Raw genomic sequence first — 15,291 nt, 5'->3', positions numbered from 1 at the left:
GGGCTATGTTTTCAGGTCTTCTGCTTAGTTTGCATTCACTATTTTGCAGACTGGAGTATTGCTTCACCCTCAGCTTCACTGACTCTATAGTTCTGTAATCTGGTATAAATTTTAAACAAAATAATTCTCCAGTTTATTGTCCCATAGTTCCATATCACTATTCAAGATACATTTAAATAATTTTGATAGTATTCAAGTTAATAGTTTCTTTTCAGTTTTTCTATGTAATTATAGAACTTTTTCAGAATTAGTCATCACTATTCATTACACCAGAATATTAGATCTACATAGTAATTCAGTGGTAAGAGCTATCTCATAGCTACAGAGCCCTGTGTTCTGTCCTGACTTCTGGTCACTGTTTTATGAAGTTTACGTGTTCTCTCTGTCTCCCAAATTTGGACAGCATCATGGTGGCACTACTCAATGCTATGAGTGTACATAACAAAAAACATGCTGGTTGACTTACTACAATAAATTGCCCAACAATCAAATCTATAACCTTGACCTTTGTCCAAGGACCATTGACCTTGTGGCTTAGATGATGACAGTGACTATATATGTGACATGGGTCCCCTTCAGAAACCCGAACTTTCACTTACCCAATGTTTACAATGCCGAGACAAAACGTCTGGCACAACACAAACATCCTGGAACACCAACTTTCCACTCCAGGTAAGTAATGCTTAGCCATCCTGTTGAACTTTGTCCCTTACCCCCACGGTAGTGCGATCACAGAGTTGGTATATTTAATTAGGGGGCTGTGGGTTTGCTTTTCTTTGGTTTACATTTTTGTTTCAGATGGCCAAGAGGTTACTTACCTGGAGTGGTAAGTCAGTGCTCCAGGACGTCAGTGTAGTGGTGCTGTTGGCCTTTTTGTCTCTGTGTTATGCGTTTTGGGTAAGTGAGATTTCATTCTCATAAAGTAGACCCTTGTGATATATATTATTATTTGTCCCAGGTGGTATCCCAGTGGTCTCTGTTATGCACTGTGACTGACCCTGCTGAATAGTGTAATAACCATCACTGCACAGTATGCACAAGTAGTACCTCCACCTCCCCTGTTAGTATAATAATGATCACTATCTAGTATTCCCCTCCTACCTGCCATATTCATAGACAACCTGCTCATTGTCTCAGATCCCTCCTCCCTTCTACTGTAATGTAAAATTCTCTGCTTGTTATCCAGGAGTATGCTCCTCCTACCTCCCATATGATTGGATGAATGCTTGTTGCCCAGGAATACCAGCCACATGGTTATAAAAATAATGTTTGCTGTCCAGGCATGCCTCTGCCCACCTCTTGTACCCATAAAATGAATACTTATTTTCAAGGAGAACACTTCTCCCATTGTCATCATTCAGGTAATGATATTGGGGCATTGCAAAATTGCTCTGATATTCCACACCTGCATATGGCATATCAAAACACTTCATAATTGTTACAGTATTTAGCTGTTTCATTTACTGGCAAATTAACACAGTCCATTCACCTTGTGTAAACTAGTATAATCAAGCTAACTTTTAAGTAAGCTGCACATCCAAGCTACAGGAAGGGGAGTCAGAGAGGAATGCAGCTAGTCCTCTCCCAGCAACAAAAGCTATCAGTGAATCTATGTATGGATGTAATAACAGGAGACAGGCTGCTGAAGAATTGGAACCTCAGCACTAAACCGATCTTCCATAATTACCCGGTGTGCACCTGGCCCTGTTGTTCTAAGAATAACAATTCTTAAACGTATAGCATAGCCAAATGTTCATTTGTATTCTTATGTGGTATACAGTTGTATACAACACAAATTTGTGTGAATCCCTTACACAGATTTGCAGTATTTATAATAGTACCGGTGGCTGGACGTTTACTAATTGCACTCTCCCACCTCTAATATTACCATGAAGAGCAAGCTGGCGTAAGGCTCTTCCATAGGTTTGTCCTAAATAATTAAACTTTACTACATAATTAAACTCCTCCCACAAATTCATACCCAACACTTGCATACTTCCGAATATTATGTGCTCCTTTGAATTCCCTTAGCCTTTGTTGAACCTTTAAAATTATCATTCAGTCATTGCTAAAAACATTGGGACAAGCTTATGTGAAAGCAGTTATAGCATTCATATGGATTAAATTATAATATATTGTTTTCTTTTTGCAGAAATCCCCTAAAGGAGAAGCTACTGAAACTGTTTTGGTGGAAACAGAGATGGTAAGTGTCATTTTTTTTTGTTATGTTTAAGAAAGTCATTGTTGCAGTAGCACCTTCTGATTCTGTGGTGAGATCGGTTTGAATACCAAGGAGGTTGATCACATTTCTGAGGAAGAATGAAACAAAACCTGCATCAGAGAATGCCACCTAAGATACGTTTGGCTGTGGTTAAGGCACAGACCAGTAAAACATAGTAATGGGTTAATCTAAAACATCACACACGTTCATAGAAAGTATGATTTTTGAAATCCTAATATGATTAATGAAAGTAAATATAAAAAGTGCTATAATGCCTAAATAATAAAATATGCCACAGGAAATGCTGCCAAAACATCTCAGTACTCACAACAATTTATGCCAGGTACTCAAAGGCACAGTGAGCAGTGTAACCATTATGTATAGTATATCCTACAAATCCAAATGTGAAGTAAGATCTTGGTGGGCTCTGAACAAAGGAAATATAGGTTCACAGGTTAGATTGTCAAATGTCAAACTTATGGCCTAATGGCTTTCAAGAAGCTTGACTGTCATAAGCCTACATTAATATTCTTTACTTTCTACATACATTTATCAAGATTATTTTTAAAGCAAGTTAATGACTAGCTTCTCCTAATAATATGAGCATTTTCTATTATTGACATCAAGTTTTACTGTCAGGTTCTCCATTCTGGTGTTAGTTCTCATAGTAATGCATTCCAGGCATAGACTTTCAAAGATAAGTTGATCAGACTTTGCCTTATAACCCTCTTAGTAACCTATAATAAACAGAATATAATGGCAGTTCCTCAAGCATTTCTGAAGATTTCATGTTTTCTACTCTTGTAGTGTTTCTATTGAGGATTCATTGCACATGTCACATGACTTGATTGAAGGCTACACAATGCAGCTTTGTATTCAACAATGGCTCAAATCAGTGATGTATAAATTGATACAATATCTGTCTGTTGTGAGTAAACATGCCTTTTGGAATTAGATAGATTGCAGAATATGCTTTCCTGACTTGGGTAGATACACAGTGATCAATGTTTAATTTGTTATATACAATTTTCCCTAGATCTTTTAACAATGATGCTATTTTTCATGATTTGGCTATTTGTTTTATATCATATTGTATATCTTTTTGTCAAGACTCATGAGGCCATATTTAGCCATTTTGGAGAACTTTGGCATCTTTTGTTGAAGTAAATCTGTTACCTGTTGTTACCTATTTGCAATGATCTGCATATTTAGTTATACAAATTCCATTTCCCACTTATTTATCTTATAACTAAAAAAATGGCCAATTACAGAGCCTTGTTGGACACCACTGATAACACCATTAGGGGAGATAAGTAACTTCACATCCTTACTTGTACTTTGTTGCTTCAACAGTATTTTGTCTTTTGAATTACTATGTATTGATATTTAATGCTCTGGATTTACACACACACACACACGCACACATATACACACACACACACACGCACACACACACACACACACACACACACACACACACACGCGCGCGCACACGCACACATATTTAATCCCTTAACAAGGTCAAGTTAAGCAACATGTGCTGTTCTTCATCAAGTGCTACTGTTGTACTTTCAAAAATATGCTTCAAAAGGCAAGTTCTCCTTTTAATAAACACATATTTTTCTGTATCTAATTATCTCCTCATGCCTGTTTCAGTAGGCTCCATTTTGATGCTCTGAATAACTTTAAATTCAGTACTGGTCAAGCTGAATGATCTAAAAGTGATTGGCTGTGATGTGAAGTCCCTCCCCCATTGTTAATACCACTATAGGATGTAGGCCAGGGATGTGTCCACATGCTAGCCATTTCATTTAATGAGATTGCTGTGGGTTTAGCAATGTTTTCCTAGATTCTTGTAGAAAATTCCTAGTTATATTGTCTAGTCCCATGATATTTGTGTTTTTAATTTTGCTTCTGCCAGCAGGTCTCATGTGAATAGTTAAATAAGGATGTCTTGGCTTGTCTATGTAGCACTCTGGCATATTCTGGAATTTATTGTAAAGTCTGCATCTTTTTTTTTGTTTCGTGCGAATATATTTGCTCTGTCCTGTAAATGGATGATCATTTTATTGTCCACTGACAATGAATTGCATTCACTATTTTTCTTTTCAGTTTTCTAATGTTAGTACAGAATACATTATTAATGCATTCAGCCTTAGAATAAGCAGAGATCATAATTATCTCTGCAAGATTTGATATGAAAGTAATGAGTTGTTTTATTTTATTTAATCTAGACTAGTTTTTCTGATAGGAGTAATTCTTGAAAACAAAATAGTATTGCTTTTTTACTGTATTATTGCTTATTATTTTGCTTAAGTCAGACACTTTTATGAAACTAGAGGCTAATAGAATCAAGCCTAGAGCTACAAGGGGGAGGGTGAGCTCATGTGAACTGCCACCCATAATCGTTGCATGATAAGCTTTGTTAATCATTGCGTTCATCATCCTTATTGTCTTTGAATTACTTCATTTCAGTTAAGTAATTTTAATAATCTGTATGGTAAAATCACTAAGGATTAGTTTATATGGATGGCTATATTTCTGTTTTGGGGAAAGAAGGAAGGGTTGTTGACGATCGGGTTAGTTTTAGATTGGTAGATAAATATTCTACCTTGTAATATCATATATGTGGTTATATATTTTTAATTTAAAGTCTAAATGATGTTCTGTGTATGATTTTATGTGGATATATGTTCTCCTTTCAGCTTTCTGATGTAGTTAAAGAATACTTTATTAATACAGTGAACTTTTAATAATAAACGGAGATCACAGTTAGCTTTGAAAGATATGATAAGAAAGTAAGGAGTTTCTGTACTTTATTAAATCTAAATTAGTTTTTCTGAGTAGAGGAATCCCTGAAAACAAAGTAGTATCTCTTTTTCTTGTTGTGTCTGTTATTACTTTGATTACTAATCTCACTGAAGGACATTGTGCAACTATGTCCCGAAGCTACTCAACTAACCAGAGAAAGCATTCCTCATTCCTGGGACAATGCTAGCAGAGAAAACAGCATGGTCCTTTTTACAAACGGTATCTTTGTAGGAATCAATCGCAAACTGTGCAGTATGGCAATCAGACTATTCCTTGGCAAAAGTTATGAGCTGAGAGATAACTCTACAATATACAAAATACTCATTATCTTTTATTTTATACAGGATTCAAGAAATGAAAATATAAGCAGCACTGATATGGAACAACAGTACCAAGAAATGAACAATAGTAAGTGTGCACCATCTGGAAATAATGTTAATTCTAAGTAAATTACTGTCATAAAAGTGAAAACACATTCTCACATTTTGGTAACATCTGAAAGAGATGTGTTTGCATGTTGACAGTTCTAATGAGATGCATCACAATTTATATGATGCACTGTTATCATATGGAAGAGGTCTCATACAATCATCTATTTTGCATTAAATAGTCATTGTACAACATTCGCAGTCCAGCATCCAATCAGCCAGGAATCACTTTTAATAATAGAGGTACTCGTGGGCATCATCTGGGTTTTAAGCTCTGTGTTTCTGAAGTATTGCCAAACAATTTGTTTACTCTGTCCTGATGAGGTCATTAAAAAGGCAGAATATGCATTTCCATAGCAAGTGGTGTTTGGCTTTATTAGTCTGAATGTATCCATAAACACTTAAAAAGAAAAAAGTAACAAATCATGGGCATTCAGAACCCATGTAGCTGAAATGCTGCATGTCCTTAAGGGGTCATTCGTATATATATATCCCATTGCCCTCCATTAGAGGTTTAAGGTATCACACAGTGAAAACTCTAGCTTGGTTATGTTTTTCTTGCAGTTTTTACTGAATGGTTTGTGTGACCTTTTTGTCCTTTGGTTTTGATATTTTATAAATACTCTTTAAGGAAAATAATGAGAGAGAGAAAACATCTCAGGACATTGCTTCTGCAGTATTGAATCATTTGCTTACTTTTTTGCAGAATTTCTTTAGACTAATACAGATATGCCCAATCCCCATGCCAGAGGAAAAACTTATGCTACAATGCTGGGAAGGGAATGGGGGTTAATGTTAAAACCTCTTAATTATTAAAGAACAATGCAAATTCCATCTTGGTCATGGGAAAGTGAACCAATACCCTAGCAGTTGCATAATGTTCAAGCACTCATCTAATGTTGATTGGCTGAAAACTGTGTTCAGTGAAAGGTATTGTTGAGTTCAAGATTTGTCCCCTTCTCCAAGATGAATCAGTCTTTTACCTAATTGTATTAAGTCCAGGGTTGCCGCACCCCACCTCTCTCATATTGCATTTAATTGATTCATTTTTCAAGGAATTAGGTGTCAGTGGTCTAACAAGAATTCCTGTTGACCATGTTTTTATTTTTTTACTAATTTTTCAAGAAATTGAATTCTTGTTGACCAGCTTTTTAGCCTTCCACAATTGTGTAGAAGTTTAACAATCACATTTACAGTTGTTTTTTTTTTTTGTTTTTTTTTTGGAGTTGGAGAAGATTTACAACTATATGCTCTGGCATTATGTTATAGAAAATCCAGTGAGGGTATAGGATACCAGTTTAACTGCTATGTGCCATTAAGTCTTTGTAAAAATATAGTGAAAGTTGTGCTGCATTATTGGCAGTAAATTGAATTTCTTCAACAGGTGTGCTGTACTCCACAAAGAACATATCTTGTCACAATTTCTGTGCCTTATTTTTATATGTTTTTTCACCACACCAACTGATGCCCCCCCCCCCACACACACACACACACACACACAATCATATCTCATTCATTCTCTAACACTGACAGCATGGCCACTGACTCCTGTAAGACTAAAAGGGAGACAGCTATCATCCATTCAGGCATGAAAGCAGTTTTACCCTAATCACTTTCAAACCATAAACTTTAACTACAGCCTACTGCCCACCAGTCTCATGCCAAAGGTCATCATAACTGGCTGCTTTTGGACACACACAAGCGATATACTATCACTATTTGACCCCCACATGCAGCCTTGAAGCCCGCCAAATGGTTCATCAATCCCAGGTCTATTCCACTGCCCTGATTTGTCCATAGGACCAAAGTGAAGCACTCATTAGCTCAAATAACTAGTCATGTTCTAATAAGCCCTAACCTCTCCCCTGGTAGCTGACATTAGCAGTCATGTCACCTTGAGTGTCTCCTGTGTTCCCACCTGCATATGCCTGTCCCCTCACATGCACAGAAGGTGCTACCATCACTGTCTTGAGAGTACTGAGCCCCCATCTGTGACTCCTGGCTGCATTCCCATCATCCACAAGCCTTCAACTGCAAGTGGAAGGCAGAAAACTCCCTTCTGAATAGATGAGCTTGCGTTAGCCACTTATTTCCGCTGTCCCCACCCAACTACCCCATTACCCAGGCTATGCTTGAACTAAGGTTATCTGGGTCATAATCAGGGTTTTAATCCCTCTATGTCATGGGACTGGTTGTTCCTAACTTTTTCAGCAGACGTTTGTGATACACCTGAAAATGAGATGATTTCTAGTTTGGAAACTAAGAGGTGGCAACTTTGTTGATTGCAGATGAAGCTGCTTTTTTGACTTTCTTTAAGCATGGCATCTAAGATTCACCCAAACAAAAATCAGCATCTCTAAATCTGACATCTCAGAAAACTGTGGAATGTTCTGTTCAGGAGGGATGGAGTTGCCTGGCTAGTCCTGAAATTATCATTTGAGGTTCTTGCTGATGAGTTACAAGAAAGAGAAACATGACAACAACATGTGAACTGCAAAAATGGCTGCAGTCCTGTGAGCATGTAACTGATCTGTAATGAAGAAGCAGATGCTGATTTTTTGCATCTGAGTTTACTGCTCAGTCTACATTCCCACCCTCATCTGTGCTAAAGAGCTGTGGACTGAGCCTGAAGGAAATTATGGGTACAGGTGACAGAAATGAATTTCCTCTGCAGGGCTGGTAGACTTAATCTCTATGACAGTGTGAGGAGCTTGAAGATATAGCCATGAGACATTTGTGTATGTGTGTGTGTTGGGGGGAGTATATGTGTCAAGAACAGCCAACAAGGTTATTTGGGCATCTCATAAGGATTTCATCTACGTGGCCCTGCTGTAGTTTGCCCGGGCAAAGTTCTCTGAAAGAAAGCCTCAGGGCAGACGAGACACACTGAATGTTTTGGACATCTTATTGTAATGTCCAACAGGTGGTTTGCTTCCCATAAATAAAACTACTGACTAAGATGTTGACCTTAACAATGAGAAGCAATTTTGACAAAATTAAAACTCATAAAAAATCACCCAAATTGTCTTTTGTCTGTTTTTGTTTGTTTGTTTTTTAAGGAGGTAAGTTCACCAACTACCCCTTGTGTAGGACATTCTGCCTCCATATACCTTCTGAGGCTATGTAGACTTTAAGTAATAATCTAAGGTGAGAGTCCAGTGACTGGACATTCATCTTCATCCATGCAGAAGCCAGCATTATGTTCTTCAGCCATTTGCTTAGGAACTGTCCGAAAGCTTGCTGGAATTCTTCTGGGCGTAGTCCACTGGGAGGAGGCCCTATGCCAGACCCTGGATAAGATGAAATTATGTACTTGATGGCTGTCCTGGGAATGATTAGGGATCCCCACAATAAACTAGATTCTGTGGTTGGGAAAGGGGAGTCTGGTCTACCTGTAGTCTGCTGCCGCTGTGGCCATAACTAGGAGAAGCAGATGAAGAGTGAGTGAGTGTGAGAGTGGTAGACACATGGCTACTAGTACATAAAAGCAAGGAATGGGATTTTTAACTGAAGACGTTCTGCAGAAAACTAAAACCTCATCTAGACTGTCATTTTAGGATGCAGCAGCAATGCAAGGGTATAGATAGCAATGCAGCTGCTCGTCACTAAACATGCACAGCGAATGAATAAGAAGTCATACAATTACTACAAAATTTATGACGAGTGGTTATAATATTTCTACCTGCACAGGCTATAAAAGCCATGTCATGAAAAATCTAAGGAAGCTGTATGTGGGAAGGTTATAGAAGCTTTATGTGGAGAGGAAACAGAAACCTTTTTTTGAGGGTTTCTAGTGCCCACATTCTGTAAATCTGTATATGCTATACATAAGATGACCATAGAAACTGTTTGAGTAGGGGATTATAAAGTTTTACTCTGTGCAGTGAGACTACAGAAAGTTAGTGTGGAAGTGCAGAAATTGAGTGATATGTGACAGGCTATATACGTTAACTAATGAAGCTACTTTAGTAGTCATCAGAAATCAGCATACACTAGTGTGTGAAAAGGAGATGCATGAAATCTAATATGTCACAAGAGTAAATAAATAACAGGGAAACAGCAAATGCATCATGAAAAGGGAATGTGCTGTTGCAAAAGATATGTATAGGTGAGACGTACAGATAGTATACAGATGTAACCCAAAATGTGAAAAGGTCCAACAGACAAAGGAATTAGTAAAAACTACAAGAAAAACATAGCCAAGCTATAGTTTTAACTGTGTGATACCTTAATCCTCCTGTAATAGAGGCCCATGGGATATTAGCAAATGACCCATTAATGACATTGTGCTTCAGCTAGATGGCTTTGGAATGCCCATGACTTTTTACTTTTTACTTTTTAAGTCTTTATGGACAGACTCAGGACAATAAAGTCAAATGCCACTAGCTGTGGACATACACTTTGAGGCCTTCTTATGACGTTGTCAGTACAGGATAAGTGGGTCTTTGGCTATATTCTAAAAATACAGGGTCTTTAAACCCAGCTTATGTCCATAACCATTAAGGTGTCTGCAAAATATCCAACTAACAACTAAACCAAAAAGCAAAAACCCTTTTTACTTTTTGATTTAGTTGTTAATTTGGGATATTTATCTACTGACAGACATTAAACTGAAGTACTGAAAAGTGCTCCTCATAACATCTGGGGACAACTGTGTATAATGAACATAGTAAAATCTATGAGCTGTGTATGAGATATGGCATTTGCACATAAGATATATGCATTGCCACAAATTGTCATCTTACACAGAACATGACACCCAAACAGAAACGCACATATCTGTGCACAAGTTCATTCAGACATGCATGCTCTCTCACACACACACACACACACACACACACACACACACACACACACACACACACACACACGTATACTGTCATATGCACAGAACATCATACCAGACTGGTATGAACAGATTAATGGACATAATGGACTATACAGACTTGTTAAAAGTTGTTAAAAATTGTTTAAAAATATTATTTTGTTTTTTTTTTCCTTTACTAAAACTGCTGGATTTCACTCAGGCTTGAAGGAACTCGTATTTAAACCTGTTTTGCTCTTTTTTCAAGGTACTCAAGATAGAAATTGTGTCATTAATTCCAGGTTTCACCCTGGCATTGAGTCTTAATTGCCATTCAGTTTCCTTGATCTGCAGATCAAGGTCAATGTCGCCCCCTCTTGTACTGACCAAAACATTATCAATAATAAAAAATAGGAACTTTTTGAAATTTGTATATGCTGAGCTGTGTGTGTGTAAAGGGCACTGGTACACTTTGCATTTCTAATATCCCTGTTGTGTTCTATAATCCTGTCATGCAGTTTCCTGGTGTTCTTGCCTATATAAAATGCAGGGCAGGAAATCCAGTTAGCAATATAGACATCATTTTTAGTGTTACAATTACAGTGCCCTGGACACTGTAAGTTCCCACCATAAGAGTCAGTCTGGACATAGGGTCCATCATTAATAAATCTACAGCTTGAACTGAAGCATCCTACAGACATAATTGTCCTTTTTAGTATCCATGTCCCTCTCCAAAATTTCTTTAATATTTTTGCCTCTATTGTAAACCGTCTTAGGCTCTGACCCCAATTTCTTTTCTTCATGCTCCCCTTTAAATGTGAGGCATCTTGATTAAATGGTAAAACCATAACATCATTTTTGGAGCCATCATCATGATTTACTTTGATATTGCTGTGACCCGCCTCTTAGGATGGGTAGGAACCGAGTGGTTTCTGGTTACTTCTTTCTTAGTTGACAATAACAGCTTAATAGGGTACCCCTGTCCTTGAACATCCCAATCAACTTAAACAATTCTTCAGAAAATTTCTTGTCATCACTGATCAACCTGGGCAACCTGACCATCTGTCCCTTGACTATGCTCCCATACTGGTGTTCAGGATGACAACTGTCAAAATGCAATACTGTATTAGCGTTGGTCTGTTTCCTAAATATGTTAGATGATAGTTCTGCTCTGCAATTATCTTTTGTGAGAAGAATATCTAAATAATCAATTTCATTTTGGTGTACCCTATAGGTGAACTTTAGGTATTGAGTGGTGTTGTTAATGTAATTCAAAAATTCTGCCACTTCAGAAGTTGTTCCTCTCCAAACTATAAGTATATCATCCAAAAATCTATAATACACATGTATCCTGGATGTAAAGGGAGAAGAAAATACATACCTCTTTTCCCATTCAGCCAAGAATAGGTTGGCAAAAAACTGGGGCACATTTCACCCCCATGGCCACACCTGATTTTTGCCAGAAAAATTCACCTTCATATGCCAAAAAATTATTTTTAAGCACCACTTTTAACAGGTCAACCAGTAGATTTACTCGGGTTTGGTTCAGTGTCCACTTTGAGATAAACATTCTGAAAAATATTCTAAGCCTGTGTCATGGGGGATCACAGTAAATAAGTTAACCACGTCAATTGCCACAAGCAAGTCATCCTTATCAAGCTTAGCTGCTTTTAATTCTTCTAAGCAATGCCAAGAGTCTCTTAAGATATAAGCAAAATAAACCCTGTTTTATATGGATGGTCGTGCTGTGCCTTTTGTTACTGGATTTTGAACTTTGTGCTGGTTTATCAGTACATTCAGCTATTCTGCATCTGTTTCTTGGATTTTGTCTTGCTTGGTTTGTTGATGAGAATAGCACATCATTGATTTGTCCTATACAACCATCCTGTGAGAAGGAAGAATTCTAACGCCAAGATGAGTGGATTATCTATGAAAAAATGTTAACTGTTGGTGAGAACCCTCTTTTGCCCCTTTCTCCATCTACTATTTCTGAGAAGTTGAATGTTACCATGCCTCTAATTGACTCTAAAAGAGAAGAATGTCTATGCAAAATGCATGAACTGGAATTGTTAGTCCAGAAGTATAAGAGACTGCAATGGCAGAGACTTTCATTCTCAGCTTACTTGAGATGGGTATTGTGCCGAGACGGTTGAGAGTAACCAAAATGCCGACTTATGGGAATAAATATCCCGCTCTTTTATAGAAATGGCAAAAACTCAACTTGTATACTAGTATGGAATATATCAGAATCATGAATGATTTTTTTTCACGGAGATAGAGCATGATTTGTGCACACAGATAGACACTCTAGAAAATGAAATTGTTGCCTGTGAAGAATTTGAGAGACTTACACAACAGTACCAAAATGTGTTGGACAAGCTTGTAGAGTTTGAGAGTAAATTGGTCACTACTAAGAAGTGAATGCTGATTAGAGACATTTCTGATTTCAAAAACAGCCATGTCTTCTCTTGGCCAAAAGAGGAGACTGTAAGGGCTCGTATTTCATCAAATATAAGTTCAAATCATGCTAATGTTCAGCAGCACCAAACTAGAAAAGAGGGCTCCTCTAATATGAGTAATACGGTAACACTGAATGTATGGGAAGGAGTCGTGTCCCATATAGGGGGAGCCATTATGGCTTTGGACCCCTTTGCGAGTGAATCTACTGTTCGTGAAGTCAGTAAAGTGTCCACTGACAGTAATTCGTCTGGTGAGGTCGACAATAGTAATGCTAATGTTGCTGAGACAAGGAGTGATTTTTCAGGTGAAACCAATGTAAAAATAAACGTACAACTTCCAATACCAGTGCAGCCGAGAGAGAGGGATCAAAGCAGACAAAGGGGAGCACCACAGAGGAACACAGAGCATGCACGGAAAGACTTGGGGGCGAGACCGAAGGTAGGCCCTATAACAAGGAGAAGAAAGACTTAGCAGGACATACTGTTATCAATTTGTCTGGTTTTGAATTTTCTGAAATGGAGGTGAAACCTTTAGACAAGGGTTTAACTGTTATTCCATCTAATAATGGCTTATTGAATGACAGCATTACAGAATTAAGAATGTTTGTTAGGAATTTAGACTTGAAAATGCTGTCTGGGAATAACAATGTCAATACTGAAAGTGCTTTGAAAATAAGTAGTACTTTTCTGCCTAATAGTACAGCGACTGATACAGCATTTTTACAACTATGTGAAAATTATGTATATGAATTATTCTTTAAGGGGAAGTCATCTAATTTTCACAATTTAAGTTTATGTGAAAGAAAAGCATTGCTGGATCTGGTTAAAATGACTGACATTGTATTGAAACCAGCTGACAAATGTGGGAAAATAGTTATAGTTAATGTACAACAGTATCAGGAATTGATGTATGAATTTTTATGTGATAGTGAAACATTTAAGATTATAAGTGCTATTGAGTTGAATAGGATGGTTTATAGAATTAAAAACTGAATTATATGATTATTTGATGCAATTAGTGATTACTCCTGAACAGTATAATTATTTCTATATAGAACACCCAATTTGTCCTGTCATTTATGGGCTGCCTAAGTTTCATAAAAATTTGCTGCATCCCCCAATGAGACCTATAGTCTCAGGAAAGCAATGGGCCACTTTGGCGGATACTGGTGAGTTTTTGGAATTGCTGGGTAAATTTATGGATGTAAATATGACAAATGTGATGTTTATAACCATGGATATTAAGTCCTTGTTTACGGTCATCCCCAACAATATAGGAACTGAATATGTTTCAGAATTTTTAGTCATGCATAGCTCTTTTGCAGCCAACAAAGTTTCATTGATATGTTCTTTGTTGGAAATAGTTTTGCAAAATAATGTTTTCATGTTTGAGGATGAAGTGTTCCATCAAATATTGGGAATAGCCATGGGCACACTGGTAGCCAACAGCTATGCTAATTTAGTTCTGGCTAGATGGGAAGAACACACTATATTTGATTCTAGTAGAAATTATTACTACAGTAATGCTTTGGTCTATTATAAGCACTTTGTAGATGACACAGTGCTGCTGTGGAAAGGAAATAGGGATGCATTGGAGCTATTTGTTGAACATCTACAAAATAGTACTAGCTTCCTTAAGTTTGAAATGCATTGTTCAGTAGAGAAAATTACTTTCTTGGGTGTTAAATTGATGAACATCAATGGTAGAATTCATACATCTGTATATATAGGAAAGAGGTGCAAGCAACCAGATATGTGCACAATTCCAGTATGCACCCACTCATATTTACAAAGGTGTAGTTAAAAGTCAATTTTTAAGAGCTAGTAGACTGAATACTATGGAAGAGGGGTTTGTAGCTGAAACTGACACGATTTTTTGGCAAGAGGTTATAATAGAAGTCTTTTAACCAAGAATGCTGAATATGCCAAGTCTGAGCAATCTAGTACAGGTAAACCATACTTATTTATTGAAGGTAATACTGCCCATAATGCTAGCTCCCTAAGGGAAGTTGGATCTAAGAAAATGGGATATATGATGAAGTATAATAAACACTCCAGACAGATTCAGTCTATAATTAAAAGAAATTGGATTATTTTAAGCTCTTATGCCAATGTTAGGAAGATGGTAGGAGAAAGGTCCTATTTTATATATAAAAAAAGAGAAGAACTTAAAACAACTTCTCTGTTATAAAGATTTTGGTAAACGTGAAGAACCACCTAGGTTTAATAAAGGCACAGTCCCTTATTATAATTGTACTTTCTGTAAGTACATTAATATGGAAACAGAATTTATACATCCCATTACACAAGCTAAATTTAGTTGTAAGGCATTTGGGACGTGTAACAGTGAGAACTTAGTCTATCTGGCTAACTGTGAGAAATGTTTATGCTTTTATACTGGAAAAAAACAATTGTAAATTTAAGGAGAGAATTGCCTCCCACTTATCTGAGATAAGAAGAGAGGTTGAAACAAATGCACTTAGTAAGCATATTTTACAATTTGGGAGTGATCATGTGTTCAAATTTAGAATATTACAGAGAGTCTTTAAGAATAAGCGAGGAGGGGAT

The 15,291-nt window shown here is 37.1% G+C and overlaps 1 protein-coding gene across 4 annotated transcripts in view; it reads left to right on the top strand.

Moving 5' to 3' along the window:
- KIAA2012 (KIAA2012 ortholog) overlaps positions 1 to 15,291 on the top strand; it is a 971,910-nt gene that overhangs the window by 596,492 nt on the left and 360,127 nt on the right. For all 4 annotated transcript variants that reach the window (XM_044075102.1, XM_044075103.1, XM_044075104.1 and 1 more), the window contains exons 15-16: positions 2,153 to 2,203; positions 5,377 to 5,440. In XM_044075102.1, coding sequence (XP_043931037.1) covers positions 2,153 to 2,203; positions 5,377 to 5,440 — 115 coding nt within the window. The remainder of the gene's footprint in view (positions 1 to 2,152; positions 2,204 to 5,376; positions 5,441 to 15,291) is intronic.

The sequence above is a fragment of the Protopterus annectens genome, chromosome 6.part0, assembly GCF_019279795.1.
Source record: "Protopterus annectens isolate FY-2018-M chromosome 6.part0, PAN1.0, whole genome shotgun sequence".
NCBI classification, from domain to species: Eukaryota; Metazoa; Chordata; order Ceratodontiformes; family Protopteridae; genus Protopterus; species Protopterus annectens.
The sequence above is the reverse complement of the archived record's forward strand: the minus strand, read 5'-3'. Positions and strand labels throughout refer to the sequence as shown.